General features: G+C 38.7%; 1 protein-coding gene across 4 annotated transcripts; it reads left to right on the forward strand.

Annotated features, from left to right (window-relative positions):
• The first annotated feature begins 28 nt into the window (after positions 1 to 28).
• HNRNPA3 (heterogeneous nuclear ribonucleoprotein A3) lies at positions 29 to 9,428 on the forward strand. 4 transcript variants are annotated; one of them, XM_065931817.1, is made up of 11 exons: positions 29 to 183; positions 2,168 to 2,290; positions 2,380 to 2,526; positions 2,607 to 2,817; positions 3,153 to 3,242; positions 3,326 to 3,421; positions 3,518 to 3,598; positions 4,029 to 4,172; positions 4,760 to 4,882; positions 4,976 to 5,045; positions 5,140 to 9,428. In XM_065931817.1, the coding sequence occupies exons 1-10, from the start codon at positions 112 to 114 to the stop codon at positions 5,026 to 5,028; spliced, it is 1,140 nt and encodes a 379-aa protein (XP_065787889.1). In that variant the 5' UTR covers positions 29 to 111; the 3' UTR covers positions 5,029 to 5,045; positions 5,140 to 9,428. The 4 variants fall into 4 exon arrangements, with proteins under 4 accessions (XP_065787889.1, XP_065787890.1, XP_065787891.1 ...); XM_065931818.1 differs by having other exon boundaries at positions 7,834 to 9,428; XM_065931819.1 differs by having other exon boundaries at positions 4,029 to 4,169.
• Positions 9,429 to 13,472: the final 4,044 nt, after the last annotated feature.

Consider the following 13,472-nt stretch of genomic DNA (forward strand, 5'->3'; position numbering starts at 1 on the left):
CCCCCACTAGGCCGGCGGCGCGCGGAAAGTGCGTCACGTGACGGCTGGCTCCGCCTCTTCCTCTCGGTCCCATATTGAACTCGAGTTGGAAGAGGCGAGTCCGGTCTCAAAATGGAGGTAAAACCGCCGCCCGGTCGCCCCCAGCCTGACTCCGGCCGTCGCCGCCGCCGCCGGGGGGAGGAGGTATTAGGGGGAGAGCGGGGGGTTGCTGGGTAGTGGCCGGCAAGGTGGGGGGCCTGGCTCGGTGGGAGCGGGGAGGCAGGGTGGACCGGGTCGGCCGTCCCGCGCTCTGCGTGGAGACGGGCGCTGGGAGGGGGAGGGGAGAGGGCCTCGGAGCCCTCCTCGGGGCTTCTCGCCAGCCTTGCCGGCTCCCTGGGCTGCACAAATGGTCCCTTGGAGGCGCGGTGTGGCTGGGGAGACTTCGGGAGGGGACCTGGCCCGCTGGCCGCGCGGCCTCGCATGCGAGGCCGAGGGCGGCATGGCGGGCCTCGGCGAGAGCGGTTGGGAGGAGGCGGTGGGGGAGGGGAGGGGACGAGCAGGCACATCCGGGCGAGCGAGCAGGCGGGCGGCGGCCACACTGACATTGATCCGCCGCCGCGTTACGAAATGGCGCATTGGCACGCAATGGCCGCCGCCTGGCTCCGCCGCGGGAGAGAGCGTGGGATTGGAAGGAAGAGGGAGGAGGCGGCCCAGCAGAGAATGCCGCAAATGGCCTCTAAGCTTGGGGCCTAGTGCTCTCGGTGATGTTCTCCCGACGCATTTCTAGGCCTTAGAGATCTCTCAGTGGAGAATTTTATGTTTCGTTCTGTACCTTGCAGCGCTTGGTTGAAACACGATTTTTTTTTTTTTTGAAGTTTACTGTTTTAAAGTACTTATTGAGCTGCCATTTTTGCTAAAGTACTTAGTATATTACATGTAATTTCGCGCCATGTGGGTGAAGTGTTCTGTCTCGAAATTTTGAGTGTGGTTGTAAAATATGAAATTGAAAATTTTTTCATTTTCATTTTTTTATTCTCTGATGGGTCGGCTCTGGTTGTGGTTTCTTGGAAATTTGTTTTCCAGGCTTGCAACCAAAGTCGAATTTTTCATTTGATATAATTCCATGTGGGTTCTAGTTGGTGGTTTTGTCAAGTTTGCGTTGTCGTCAATGAGATGCATTTAACTGGGTCTTGAAAGGGTGAAATTAAGTGAATTAATGCTTTAGGCTATTAATCGTTTAACATTTTTTCCTAGCATGTGACAGCCTCTTCATATTAAATGCCTTAGCGTCTCTACTTATAGAAGACACAGGAAGACCTTAGAATGTAATGTATTTAAGCACTTTGGATGAACGATATCTTAATGCATATGTGTATTAAGTGGCTGTTCGTGTCATTTATTAAAAACCTAGTTGAAGTATAAAACAGTTCAGGCCATATGTTGGTTTTCTGTAAATCTCAAGTTTTTGTTTTGTTGGGCTCCTTTCTTGTCAAACTATATCAAATACTGTACTTAACGTAAGTCCAAAACTGGTGCTTGTGTGACCCAGTGAAGTGTTGCTTTTGATATTTTGACCATGTGGTAGGAGTGCAAATAGGAAATTTTTGTGTGGTAGGTTTTTTCCCCCACAGGTTTTTTTGGTGAGGGGGAATGCTGGTTTCGTCTTTTCATTGAGAAATATTTATTTCAACATCTTTATTTGCTTGAAAGTGGTAAATTTCCCTTTGTCACTGGTAACGTAAGTTGTGCTTCACGGTTTAGTGGTTTAAAATTAAATGCTTTGGGAGGTGTAGATTCAGGGGGGAAGTTAGGAAAAGAAACGGCATAGATAAAATACTGAATTCACAACACTAATTTCTTAGAAAGTGGTTTTCTCAGTGGCCACTTCAAAAATAATCTACCCTCAGGAATTTGTAGTTGTAGCTCAAAATTATGGGACTTTTAAATCTGGAATTCTCTTGGGCTTCACTTTAGTTTTGAAGTGATGTTGGCATTTCAGTTTGGTTATAGGTTTTCTTGGTGTTTGGGTCCCTTTAATCAATTGATGTGTATAATTCTACTTTAGTGTTTTAACTGGACGGTGATAATGGTACAGGAATTTGTTATTTGTAGGGGATTAAAAGTCTTGTGCATTTTTCTTTGCATTTAACTATGAAACGAATTAAAATGCATTGGTTTCTTTCCTCAGGGTCACGATCCCAAGGAACCAGAGCAGTTGAGAAAGCTGTTTATCGGTGGTCTGAGCTTTGAAACTACAGATGATAGCTTAAGAGAACATTTTGAGAAATGGGGCACACTTACAGATTGTGTGGTAAGTTATTAAAGTAACAAAAAGGTTTCTCAGAACGGCAGAGGACCTGCGGAGGTGTGTTTCAGTGCTTTAAAATTTTTATTTTGTAGGTGATGAGAGACCCCCAAACAAAACGTTCCAGGGGCTTTGGTTTTGTGACGTACTCTTGTGTTGAAGAAGTGGATGCAGCAATGTGTGCTCGACCACACAAGGTTGATGGGCGTGTAGTGGAACCAAAGAGAGCTGTTTCTAGAGAGGTATTTTAATAATACCATGTTGTATGAAGTGAAACTGTAAAACTTTGAGGTTTTTTTACTTACATATTTTTTATTTGTAGGATTCTGTAAAGCCTGGTGCCCATCTAACAGTGAAGAAAATTTTTGTTGGTGGTATTAAAGAAGATACAGAAGAATATAATTTGAGAGACTACTTTGAAAAGTATGGCAAGATTGAAACCATAGAAGTTATGGAAGACAGGCAGAGTGGAAAAAAGAGAGGATTTGCTTTTGTAACTTTTGATGATCATGATACAGTTGATAAAATTGTTGGTAAGTAGCAATTTGAATGGAAGAACTTGAATGAGAAAGCAGAAATGGTTTGTTTGCTCTATTCTAAACTTGTTCAATTGCTTAAAGTTTGTATTGTGCATAAAATAACACGGAAAAGTGTACGCTTCGGTTTTCATGAAGTAGCTACACCTGTAACCAGCATCTGGATCAGTAAATGTGTTTCACATCCCAGAACACTCATCCCCACTCAGAAGTCACTACCCTTCTGATGATGTTTTAATAAGTTGTATAGCAATAAAGGATATCATTTATATGTGCTTTTCCAAAAACATCAAATAACTTTTCTTTGTTTGTTTGATTAAAAAAATTTTTAGTTCAGAAATACCACACTATTAATGGGCATAATTGTGAAGTGAAAAAGGCCCTTTCTAAACAAGAGATGCAGTCTGCTGGATCACAAAGAGGTAGGTAGTATCACGTATGCATACGAAATATACATAAGTTATGATGGTAAGTTTTTTAAAGCTCTTTCTTGCCTGTGTTCAAGGTCGTGGAGGTGGATCTGGCAACTTTATGGGTCGTGGAGGAAACTTTGGAGGTGGTGGAGGTAACTTTGGCCGTGGTGGAAACTTTGGTGGAAGAGGTAGGATGTTGTCTTATTTCTCAGAACGTGTTTACTTAAAATTTAGTAGTAAATTGAATATACATTTAATTCACACCTTTTTTTTTTTTTTTTAAGGAGGCTATGGTGGTGGAGGTGGTGGCAGCCGAGGGAGTTATGGAGGAGGTGATGGTGGATACAATGGATTTGGAGGTGATGGTGAGTTTTGTAATCTTTGACACTTTGACTTTGTTTCTATATTTTTGTGTGACTTTACTATTAAAGTATGCTTCTAAATTAATACTGTAGAAGACTAGACCTTTTTTCTCCTTAAGATTTAATGTTATCTTGTTCTTTTTTGGCTGGTAAGATTTATTGTACCGGTAATTGAGGTGGAATTATTTTTCTCAGGAGACTGTTTACTGTTTTTCTTAGATTTTTTTAAAAAATGGAACTGTTTTTTAAAATCAAAAGATTTAAGCATTTGTATTAGTGGTTAATACCCCAGACTGTAGCTGTTCTATTAACCAGGTATCACCAAACTTTAATGTGTTAATCAGCCTGTTTTCCTGGAACTTAAAAGCACGGTAAACTGGCATTCTATAATTGTACATTTGTTTTTGTCTAAAAATCCAATTTGTTTTTCTAGGTGGCAACTATGGCGGTGGTCCTGGTTATAGTAGTAGAGGAGGTTACGGTGGTGGTGGACCAGGATATGGAAACCAAGGTGGTGGATATGGTGGCGGTGGTGGAGGATATGATGGTTACAATGAAGGAGGAAATTTTGGAGGTGGTAGGCTTTCACTTGTTTTACGTATTCAATACTGTTTTTATAGTTCATTAAGGCATTTTAGAAAAATGTTAAAACAGGTCAAATTTTATGTTTTATAATAGAAAATACTCAAATAGTGTAAGGTTAAACTGAATTTTTCTCACATTGCTATGATTTAGTAAATTTGCAAAATGTATTCACGTGTTCTCCATTTTGAAATGGAACATTTAACAGTAATGTTTGTTGCCTGAATTTTACTTTAGGCGCTTTTAGGCTGGACGGATGGTAACTATAAATTGAATATGCAGACATGTTGAATAGGTGTTATCAGGATTTAGGTGATTAAAAATATGTGTCAGCAGTGTTTCAGACTAAGTCTGTATCATTACTCCATACTCCATGATGCAATTTTCACTCCTCATTCCTCTCCTGCGTATGTCTGAGGTCTTTCTGGTGGAAAGAGGTTGATAGTTCTGAGAAATCTGAAAGGAATGTGTGTGTCAGGATGGTACCATGATTGTCGAAAGATAATGCAATGCATGTATATATTAAAGACAAGGAAAATAACTTCTGTAGGTCAGCCACAAATAAAATCTTTGTAATTTCAGGTAACTATGGTGGTGGTGGAAACTATAATGATTTTGGAAATTATAGTGGACAACAGCAATCAAATTATGGACCCATGAAAGGGGGTAGTTTTGGTGGAAGAAGCTCGGGCAGTCCCTATGGTGGTAAATAATTTTTTTTCCTAGTAAAATTCTATATTGCCTTTTAAGTTTAAAATTATGTATATTTCTTTATAATCTTTTTATGTGTATTTCCAGGTGGTTATGGATCTGGTGGTGGAAGTGGTGGATATGGTAGCAGAAGGTTCTAAAAACTCAGAAGAAAAGGGTAGGTATCTTTTAAGTTTTTATAATGATGATAAAAGAATATGTGGAATTGTTCACTGAGTGTAATAATTTTTTTATCCTGTATTATTCAACAGGCTACAGTTCTTAGCAGGAGAGAGAGCGAGGAGTTGTCAGGAAAGCTGCAGGTTACTTTGAGACAGTCGTCCCAAATGCGTTAGAGGAACTGTAAAAATCTGCCACAGAAGGAACGATGATCCATAGTCAGAAAAGTTACTGCAGCTTAAACAGGAAACCCTTCTTGTTCAGGACTGTCATAGCCACAGTTTGCAAAAAGTGCAGCTATTGATTAATGCAATGTAGTGTCAATTAGATGTACATTCCTGAGGTCTTTTATCTGTTGTAGCTTTGTCTTTTTCTTTTTCTTTTCATTACATCAGGTATATTGCCCTGTAAATTGTGGTAGTGGTACCAGGAATAAAAAATTAAGGAATTTTTAACTTTTCAATATTTGTGTAGTTCAGTTTTTCTACATTTTAGTACAGAAACTTTAACAAAATGCAGTTTTGAAGGTGTTTCCTTGTGAGTTAACAAGTAAAGAAGATCATTGTTAATTACTATTTTGTATGAATTTTGCTAAAGTTAACTGTAAAGAAACACCTGCTGACTTGCAGTTTAAGGGGAATCTATTCTCCCCATTTCCAAACCATGAAATGAATGGCTCTGACATGTGGAGAGAATAGATATTTGTATGTTTGCAATGTGTGTTTTAGATAATAGAATTGGGTATTTAAATTAGCATATTTGTGAATTTAATAGCATTAAGATTTACCTTCAAATGAAAAAATCTCAAAATTTCTATTTGGTTTTTGTGCATTTTCTTTCAAAATGTAATCATGATTTTAGTGTATTAGCTTTGCTGAGAGTCCTAGCTGTGTTTAGAACATCTCCATTCTACATTCACCTTGGTCACAAGTGAACTGCTGCCATAGTTTTTTCTGGGTGTAAAGAATGTCTACTGCCCTCTGTTTAAATTCTGGGAAGGGGTAGTGAATGTTTCCCCTTTCCTCCTACCTTAGGAAACATTCTTAAAATCTTGAAAATACAAGACCACTAAGCCTGCTGTATCTGAGCAAATTAGTGGCTACCTTTTTTTCCTTTTTAAAGCACAAGAGGCCCGTAAATCTTCAGTTAATTTTCCTTGGTTTAACATATATTTTTTTGATACAAGCTCTCAGAGCAAGGGAATAAAAGTCATGCATTGTTGAACCCTTAACTGGCTGGCATGCTTTCCTGTTTGTACCCTCTGCCTTTTACTGGTTGAAAACCAAGGATAGTCTAGATGGAAATCATCCCAGATACTTAACTGCAGTAGACTTGCAGCACAGTTGCTTAGTACAAAAAAGCTTTTCACTTCCCCCAAGACCTGAATTCAAATTTGAATAGTTAGCTTGTACTCACTTAAGATCCCAAAGAACACACTGTTACTCATGTGTATGCTTGAACCTAAATCGTGTTGGTATGAGTTTACAATTTGTTTGGAAGATCCTTGTTGAGAAGAGTTTTAGATAATAAGGTCACATATATATATATATAAATCAATGTCTACTGTTTTGCGCCAGCTAGTGTTTACAATTTCATTCAAGCCCTGAGTATGTGCCCTGTTGTTATTGTTTCTTTGGCAGTTGAACGTTGAATTCGAGATTCTTTTTGTTTTAAGAAGTACTAAGCAAAACAAGCAATAAAGGGGGGATGGGGCGTGCTAGTGTTTGACTATGCTCTCGTTGCTCTAATTCTGTGCCTCTGTGCATTAATATTTGGATGCATGCCAGCATGGAAATTGGTCTTCAGACACTGCAGTTTTTCAGAAAACACATCACAAACCAATAAATGTAACAGACATTCCATTTGTTAATGGACATATGTGAATAAGCAGTGTAGAAAATAGGCTAATTATTAGCAAATGGTTAAGTCTTTAACAACTTAAAAGTGTGGTTATATAAATGGACACTGTCAATGTTCATAACTTAAATCTGGGTACCTGGTCAAAATAATGCTTGGGAAACATTTTATTAAAATTAAGCTAAATTGTCTCAAGGTTTTTTTTTATTCATATAATAAAGGTTGAAGGAATGGGGGAGGTTAACATTTCCTGTTTCTATGTTTGTGAAATTGTTTTGACACAACCTTGACAGTATCCTTTAATGACATATGAGGTTAATTGTACTGTTAACAAAACTTTCTGTTCTGGAACTAGTTTAATAGTGAAAATACTGTCAGTAAGTTGATGTTTGCAACCTATAAGCAGGTGAAATCTGTGTATGTGACCTGTTTATAAGTTGTATTGTTAGCTTAGTTCTTGTGAACAGTGTGGAAAAGTTAAGCCATGAGGAGAGCGATTTAACCAGCTTTAAAGGACCTAAGATGTGCTTTTTAAGCACGGTGTGGATCAAACGAGACTCACTAAGACAGGACTTCAGCAGCATTTTGAGTATGGACAAGTCAGCATAAATAAAGAATGACAAGGCAGCAGCAAGAGCTTCAACTACAGAGAAGTGAAGGCATAAAATACTATGGTGATAGTGAGCAACTTTCCAAAAGCTAGTTAAATCTGCTTATTACAACTGAAATATCGAAGAAGGTCTAGCAGGAAGGAGCTCTTCGCCTTTTGGAACACCAATGAGAGATAGTTGGCCACAGTCACTAGGTCTAGCATTTAGACCTTCAAGGAAGGGCAATAAGCATTAGGTAAGGTTTGAATTTGAATTTTTTCACTAATTAAAGAGTAATTTTTTGTAAAGCAAGGTAAGAGTAATTTTTTTGATTTGCAGGTTGAATGAGAACCCTACTTGCCTAAATGAGGAATGTCTTTCCTACCATCTTAAATACGAAGGTTTCTGGCTGGGTAAGGTTTGTAGCTCACAGTAAAGCCTGATGACACCATTTGTTTCCCCATGAGTTTACATATTTTAAAACTATTAGATACATTGGCAAACTTGTTCAGCTGAAAGCTTTGTCTTGAGGAATCACATCCAGCACATTTTAAACGGTTTTAAGATTTTCTCTGCAAAACCCATGGGTGTTGATCTTGAGTCAGATATGAACAATTCATTGTTGGTGTCTTTAGTATAAAGTCAATTTTTGGCAAGAGTGACCAGATTTTTTAAAGAATTTTTGTAACAAGCATGACTTGTAACAGAAGCATTACACTTCAATCCTCATTCTAGGGGAAAAAAAAACCATCTGGAATGAACTTTCAAAACTGTCAGATCATACAGATCTAAAAATGGTCTTCATTCAAGTGGCCTCATACATAAGTAAGTTCTCTTGCATATGACTTCAGGGAATTACTTGGACTAACAGGATAAACTTTTGGTTCTCCTTTGGTTTTATTGTTGACCCATTAACCAGAAGTAGTGGGGCCCTACGTAAACTAAAGCTCCTTTCTAAAAGACAACCTTTCCCAAAGAGTAGTTAAAAAATAATTACTGCATTGCTATACAAAGTCAGATGCTGATTGTTCATAAGGGCTATTATTGCTGCCCCAAAAGGGCTTGTTAAAATTTGAGATTTGGTGTTAATTCACTTTTTAAAATAACACTAGGGGGAGGGGATGGACGGTTAAAATAAAACTGGCTTCTAAATTATAAGTCAAGTTCTTACATATAAACAAGAGTAGTTTGCCACAGATTTATTTTCAGAGAATGGCTGGTTGGGTCTCGGACTAAATCAGGGCTGAGTTTCTATACATCATAGAAGTGTTAAATAAGGTAAATAGCCTTTTTAATAATTTTTCTTTACAACATGGTTTTTAATGACACAAATTTCCTAAGATAATGAAACATTTTCTTTTTTAAAGACAAGGCATTGTTCTTTTCCAGTCCATCGATTTTATGAAATAAAGTGATTTTATTTAAATGTAGTTCCACTGTCATTTCTGAAAAATACAATGCTCTTAACTCGTAACACCAGTAAACAAGTAACACAAGAGATGGTCAAGGCAAACCTTTTGTCAAAACTCCTAGGTTACAGCTTCCCACACTACATTTCTTCAAAAAAAAAAAATTTACACTGATGTCCTAAAGAAGAAAATTTGGTAAAAAGGACCATTTGTTGAACTGAACAGTTGAAATAAAATTGGTTTTAAGGGTTCTTGTTATGTAAGTCACAATTTGAAATATTTCTAATGCCAGTATCTCTTGGAATTCCAGTAATTGTCACAAAGTAGTGAGTAAGCATGCTAATGTGCAGGGGTAATGTAAGGATTGTTAGCCTATTTCAAATATTCAAGATTTCTTTTAAATCTCAATGTTTTACTCTGGTTTATAAGACTTTAAGAGGTGGTCTGTAATGGATTCAAATGTTTTATTTGTAGTATAATGAAATGTTTACAGAAAGAACTTTTTCATTAAAATATTTTTAGAAACGTGTGTGTTGTTTTGTCACTTCACAATGTTCATGTGACTTCAGTAGTGAAATAGGTGGACATTACAAATAAGTAAAAAAGGAAACCTGGAATGAATGAGCCTGCACATTATCAGTTAAAGGTTGTAGATTCTATTCAGTGGGAAACATCACATGAAGAATAGGTGTGGGAAATTTTACTGCCACTTGGGATTTTTAGGGATAAGCAGCAGGTGACTGGTGAGGAGAATCAACTTTCCTTGGAGAAAAATTGGAGTTAAGCAGTTATGTGAATAAGCAATTTAGAGGAAAGGGGATTCCAGATGTTGGAAGGTACTGTAAGTATTTGGGTTTTTTGTTTTTGGCTGTGCCAAGTCTTGTGTAGTGGGCATTCTTTAGTTGTGGTAAGTGGGGCTAGCTACTCTAGTGGTGTGAGGGCTTCTAATCTTGAAAACAGGCTCTTGGGCACAAGGGCTCAGTGGTGGCACACAGGCTTAGTTTCTCTGGCATGGGGATCTTCCTCCATCAGGGATCGAACCTGCGTGTCCCTCCCCCCATTACAAGGTGGATTCTTAACCACTGGACCACCAGGGAAGCCAAAAGTATTTGGTTTCTTAACCTGGAGAAAGGCAGTTGAGCATTTTTCATTGAAGGGTTGGGAAAAGAACACTTTAGTGTCTTTGCATTGATAGTTACTAACATGTTAAATGCTTTCTGAATTGACTCCCCCTTGAGGATTTTTGGCTGTTAACAGGATCTTGACACATTTTGCTTTTATTCAAGGCTGCTTTCATAGAATAATGCAGTGGTTTTGTATTCTGTGACGCTGTAGGTTATAAATTTGAGTTTAATGCTTGAGTTCAGTAAGCTATTTTCTCAGAATGAAAATGCAAAATGTTAAGACAAATTGGACTCTCCCATGTACTGGAATTCAAAGTGGGATCCAGTTAAAACATTAGGTTAATTGAACTTGGAACTGAGTATGAAGTACCAAGGGTTGGGGGGAGAGTAGTAGGTGTAAAATGCCGTTTTTGCTTACTGCTTTTTCAGTCAGGTAGGGGCAAGGGTGCATTAATCTGTTTGCCTGGTGGCACCACACTGGGATCTGCTTGGGAAATAACAGCTTTATCTGTCCTGTTTTTAAAATTGGTGATAAATGTGAATGATGTTACATACGAGGATGTGGACAGCTTAATGAGAAATGGTAGAATTGCAGCACATTCATGTATATAGACATTAAAGTTAACAGTTTGGGCTTATCACAAGGATTACATTCTATCATGTTACAGCTGCATCTGAAAAATAGGATACATGTCGTTTTTGAGTTAACTGCACCAGAAGTACTCTGACAGGTTATTTGCATTTAACCTCAGTTGTCTTAACACCCTTTATTAAGTATTGGAAAATACGCAGTCAGGAGTTTTCAAATAGTTTTGTGACCATGATCAAGTTATTAGGGGTTTCTTTATATGCCATGCTCCCTTAGGCAGTTTGGTGATGGTAGTGGACCCCTTAGAATGTTTTTTATATGCATTAACTATGTAGAATTAATTCTTACTTTGCAAATGGTTATCAAGGATTAGGTTTGACTCAGCAGTATGTGCCCTAGGCATCAAATAAGCCTAGTGCTGAGTTTAACCTTGAAGTTGTGGATAAGGGGCATTCTGAGATACTAGTCTACAGTAATCTAGTGACCTAGTAAGTCTGAAGGTTAAATCTGATAATGGATTTAAAGAGCTAAAGCCTAGTACCTGTTCCATGGTTCCTAAAGATAGTATTTTTTTTTTTTTAAGAGGGTGATGAAGCTAATGCTATCGGGAGGTTTTCCCCTCCGTGTAGACTCAAAGTTCTTGTGGTCTAAATTTTTCCCAGATCTCAGAGAAAAGCTGGAGTGACCTAGTAATATTTTGGGGAATATTTTGTGTATGTTCTGAGACTTAGAAGAATGGGTATGTAAGATTAAGGTACTTTGAGGGGCCACTCCACAGGCTTCAGGAGAAATCTTGCAAGAATTCTATACAACAAATGGATTATCATGAAATTAAGATTTCTAATAGAATGCTTGCTATACCGTGATGTGAAAGGCATTGATACACATTTTGAAATTAGGAACTGAGTTTAAGGCTTAACAATCGGATAGGCGAGTTTAAAAATCTGAGGAGTTAATGATAAATATATTTCAAATCTTGATCAAGAGATGAAATCTACTTTTAGTCACGGGTCACTTAGAATTTGTTAGGTTTTAAAATTCTGGTTCTATGTAATGCAGTATGTATAGTACTTCAGAATAATTTTTGGGCACTGAGATGTGATTGGTTGTCTTAAAAGTATTTCTGGATATGACTTAAAGAATGAATGGGAGTGAAAGTATCTGCTGTCATGCTGGTGGAGTGTTCTTCCCCTGTGGGGGTGAGGGGTGGGGATGGTGGTTAGCAGATGCTAAAGTTAATTCCAGGTGCTCCAGGTGGTGGCTACTGATAAGATTGTTTGCCATCACCCTCACCCAATATTTTATATAAGTGCAATTTATTCAAGATGAGATTGTCTTGAGGTGGGGAAAGGGGTATCTTACAGGGATCTATCTCAATACCATTGTGGGAAGGAGTTTTTGGTCACATAGTCACTAAGTTGTGTCGACTTCTTTGTGATCCCATGGACTACACCCCACCAGGCTCCTATTTATAGGTATTCCCAGGCAAGGATACTGGAGTGGGTAGCGAATCCCTTCTCCAGGGGATCTTCGTGACCCAGAGATTGAACCCCAAGTGTTTTACATTGCAAGTGGATTCTTTATCATCTGGGCTGCCAGGGAAGCCCACAGCTGAGTCTACATTTGAATGCCTAGATTAACCCTCAGTCGTTTTCCATCTCTGAACTTTCGCATCATCTGAGTCAAATTCTTACTAAGCTAGTTTGACTTTAATTCTTTTCTCTTGCTAGTGTAGGGCCAAAGAAAATATCATTAATAGAGTGCTTGCTATTAGCTAGGCTCTGTATTTATTTTTTGGAGTAATTCACTGCATGTTTATCCCCAATTTACGGATGAGTAAGCAGCGTGCTTTGCCTCACTGGAAGTCATTCTTGGAAAATGGCAGCAGCCCAGGCAACCTGGCTCTAGGGCATGTAGACCTGTCTTGCTCCCAGCAGATTGATAGGACTCTGAATAACCTGCCCGTTGTGTGTTCTAAATATGCTTAACCCTCAGATAACTTCTATTTTCCCACTTGAATTTAAACATGACTTGAGTCAGACATTTGATTAGATGAAGTGATGAGTGCTGTGAATGGCGCTGTATGGGTGGCTTGCAGATTCTCAAAATTTTAAAGGTCTTTAATTTTGTACCTGCTATTTATATGTTTAATCATAGAATATGTCCCAAAGTGAACTGATTTTCCCACCTAGACTTCTTAGCCACAGTCTTAGCCATGTCTGGGCAACTCTGTTCTTTCAGATGTTCAAGTACTTGAGTCACCTTCACCCTGCACCCATTCTGTTGGAAACTCCTTTTAGTTCTTAGAAACATGCAGAATCCACTGCCTCCTCACTACTGTAACCCCAGACAGACACCATGCCCCATGTGAGCATTTCAGAGCCTCCCCATTGATCTGCTCCTACCTTTCCTCTTCAGACTATTATGGACACAAGGCAGAGGAAACCTGTTAACTCTGATGTTACTCCTACTTAACACCTCCAGTAGTTCTCTAGTAGGCAAAAGCCAAGGTATGAAGGCTTAGCAAGGATCTGTGCCGTGTCCTAATGTACCAACCTGCCCTTTTCCTCCCACTCCACGTTCGGCCATACAGGGCTTCAGACAGACCCCCAGCCTCACAGCTTCCTGTGTTTAATACTTGTTGCTAATAGAATGCTTCTCCCACACCTTCATGTGTATGGCATCTACCTATTGATATGAATAAAAGAACCAGTGTTTCCATGTCGAGGTATATACAGCATTTTTCTTCACTGAAATATACTTGAATAGAAAAATCTGATAATACACTGGTGCCAATTTAGTGTGATGCTAGATACTGTCATGTAAGATTGTGAATGAACTTCAAGGAAATAATAG

This window comes from Muntiacus reevesi, chromosome 3, assembly GCF_963930625.1.
Source record: "Muntiacus reevesi chromosome 3, mMunRee1.1, whole genome shotgun sequence".
In the NCBI taxonomy this organism is placed as follows: Eukaryota; Metazoa; Chordata; class Mammalia; order Artiodactyla; family Cervidae; genus Muntiacus; species Muntiacus reevesi.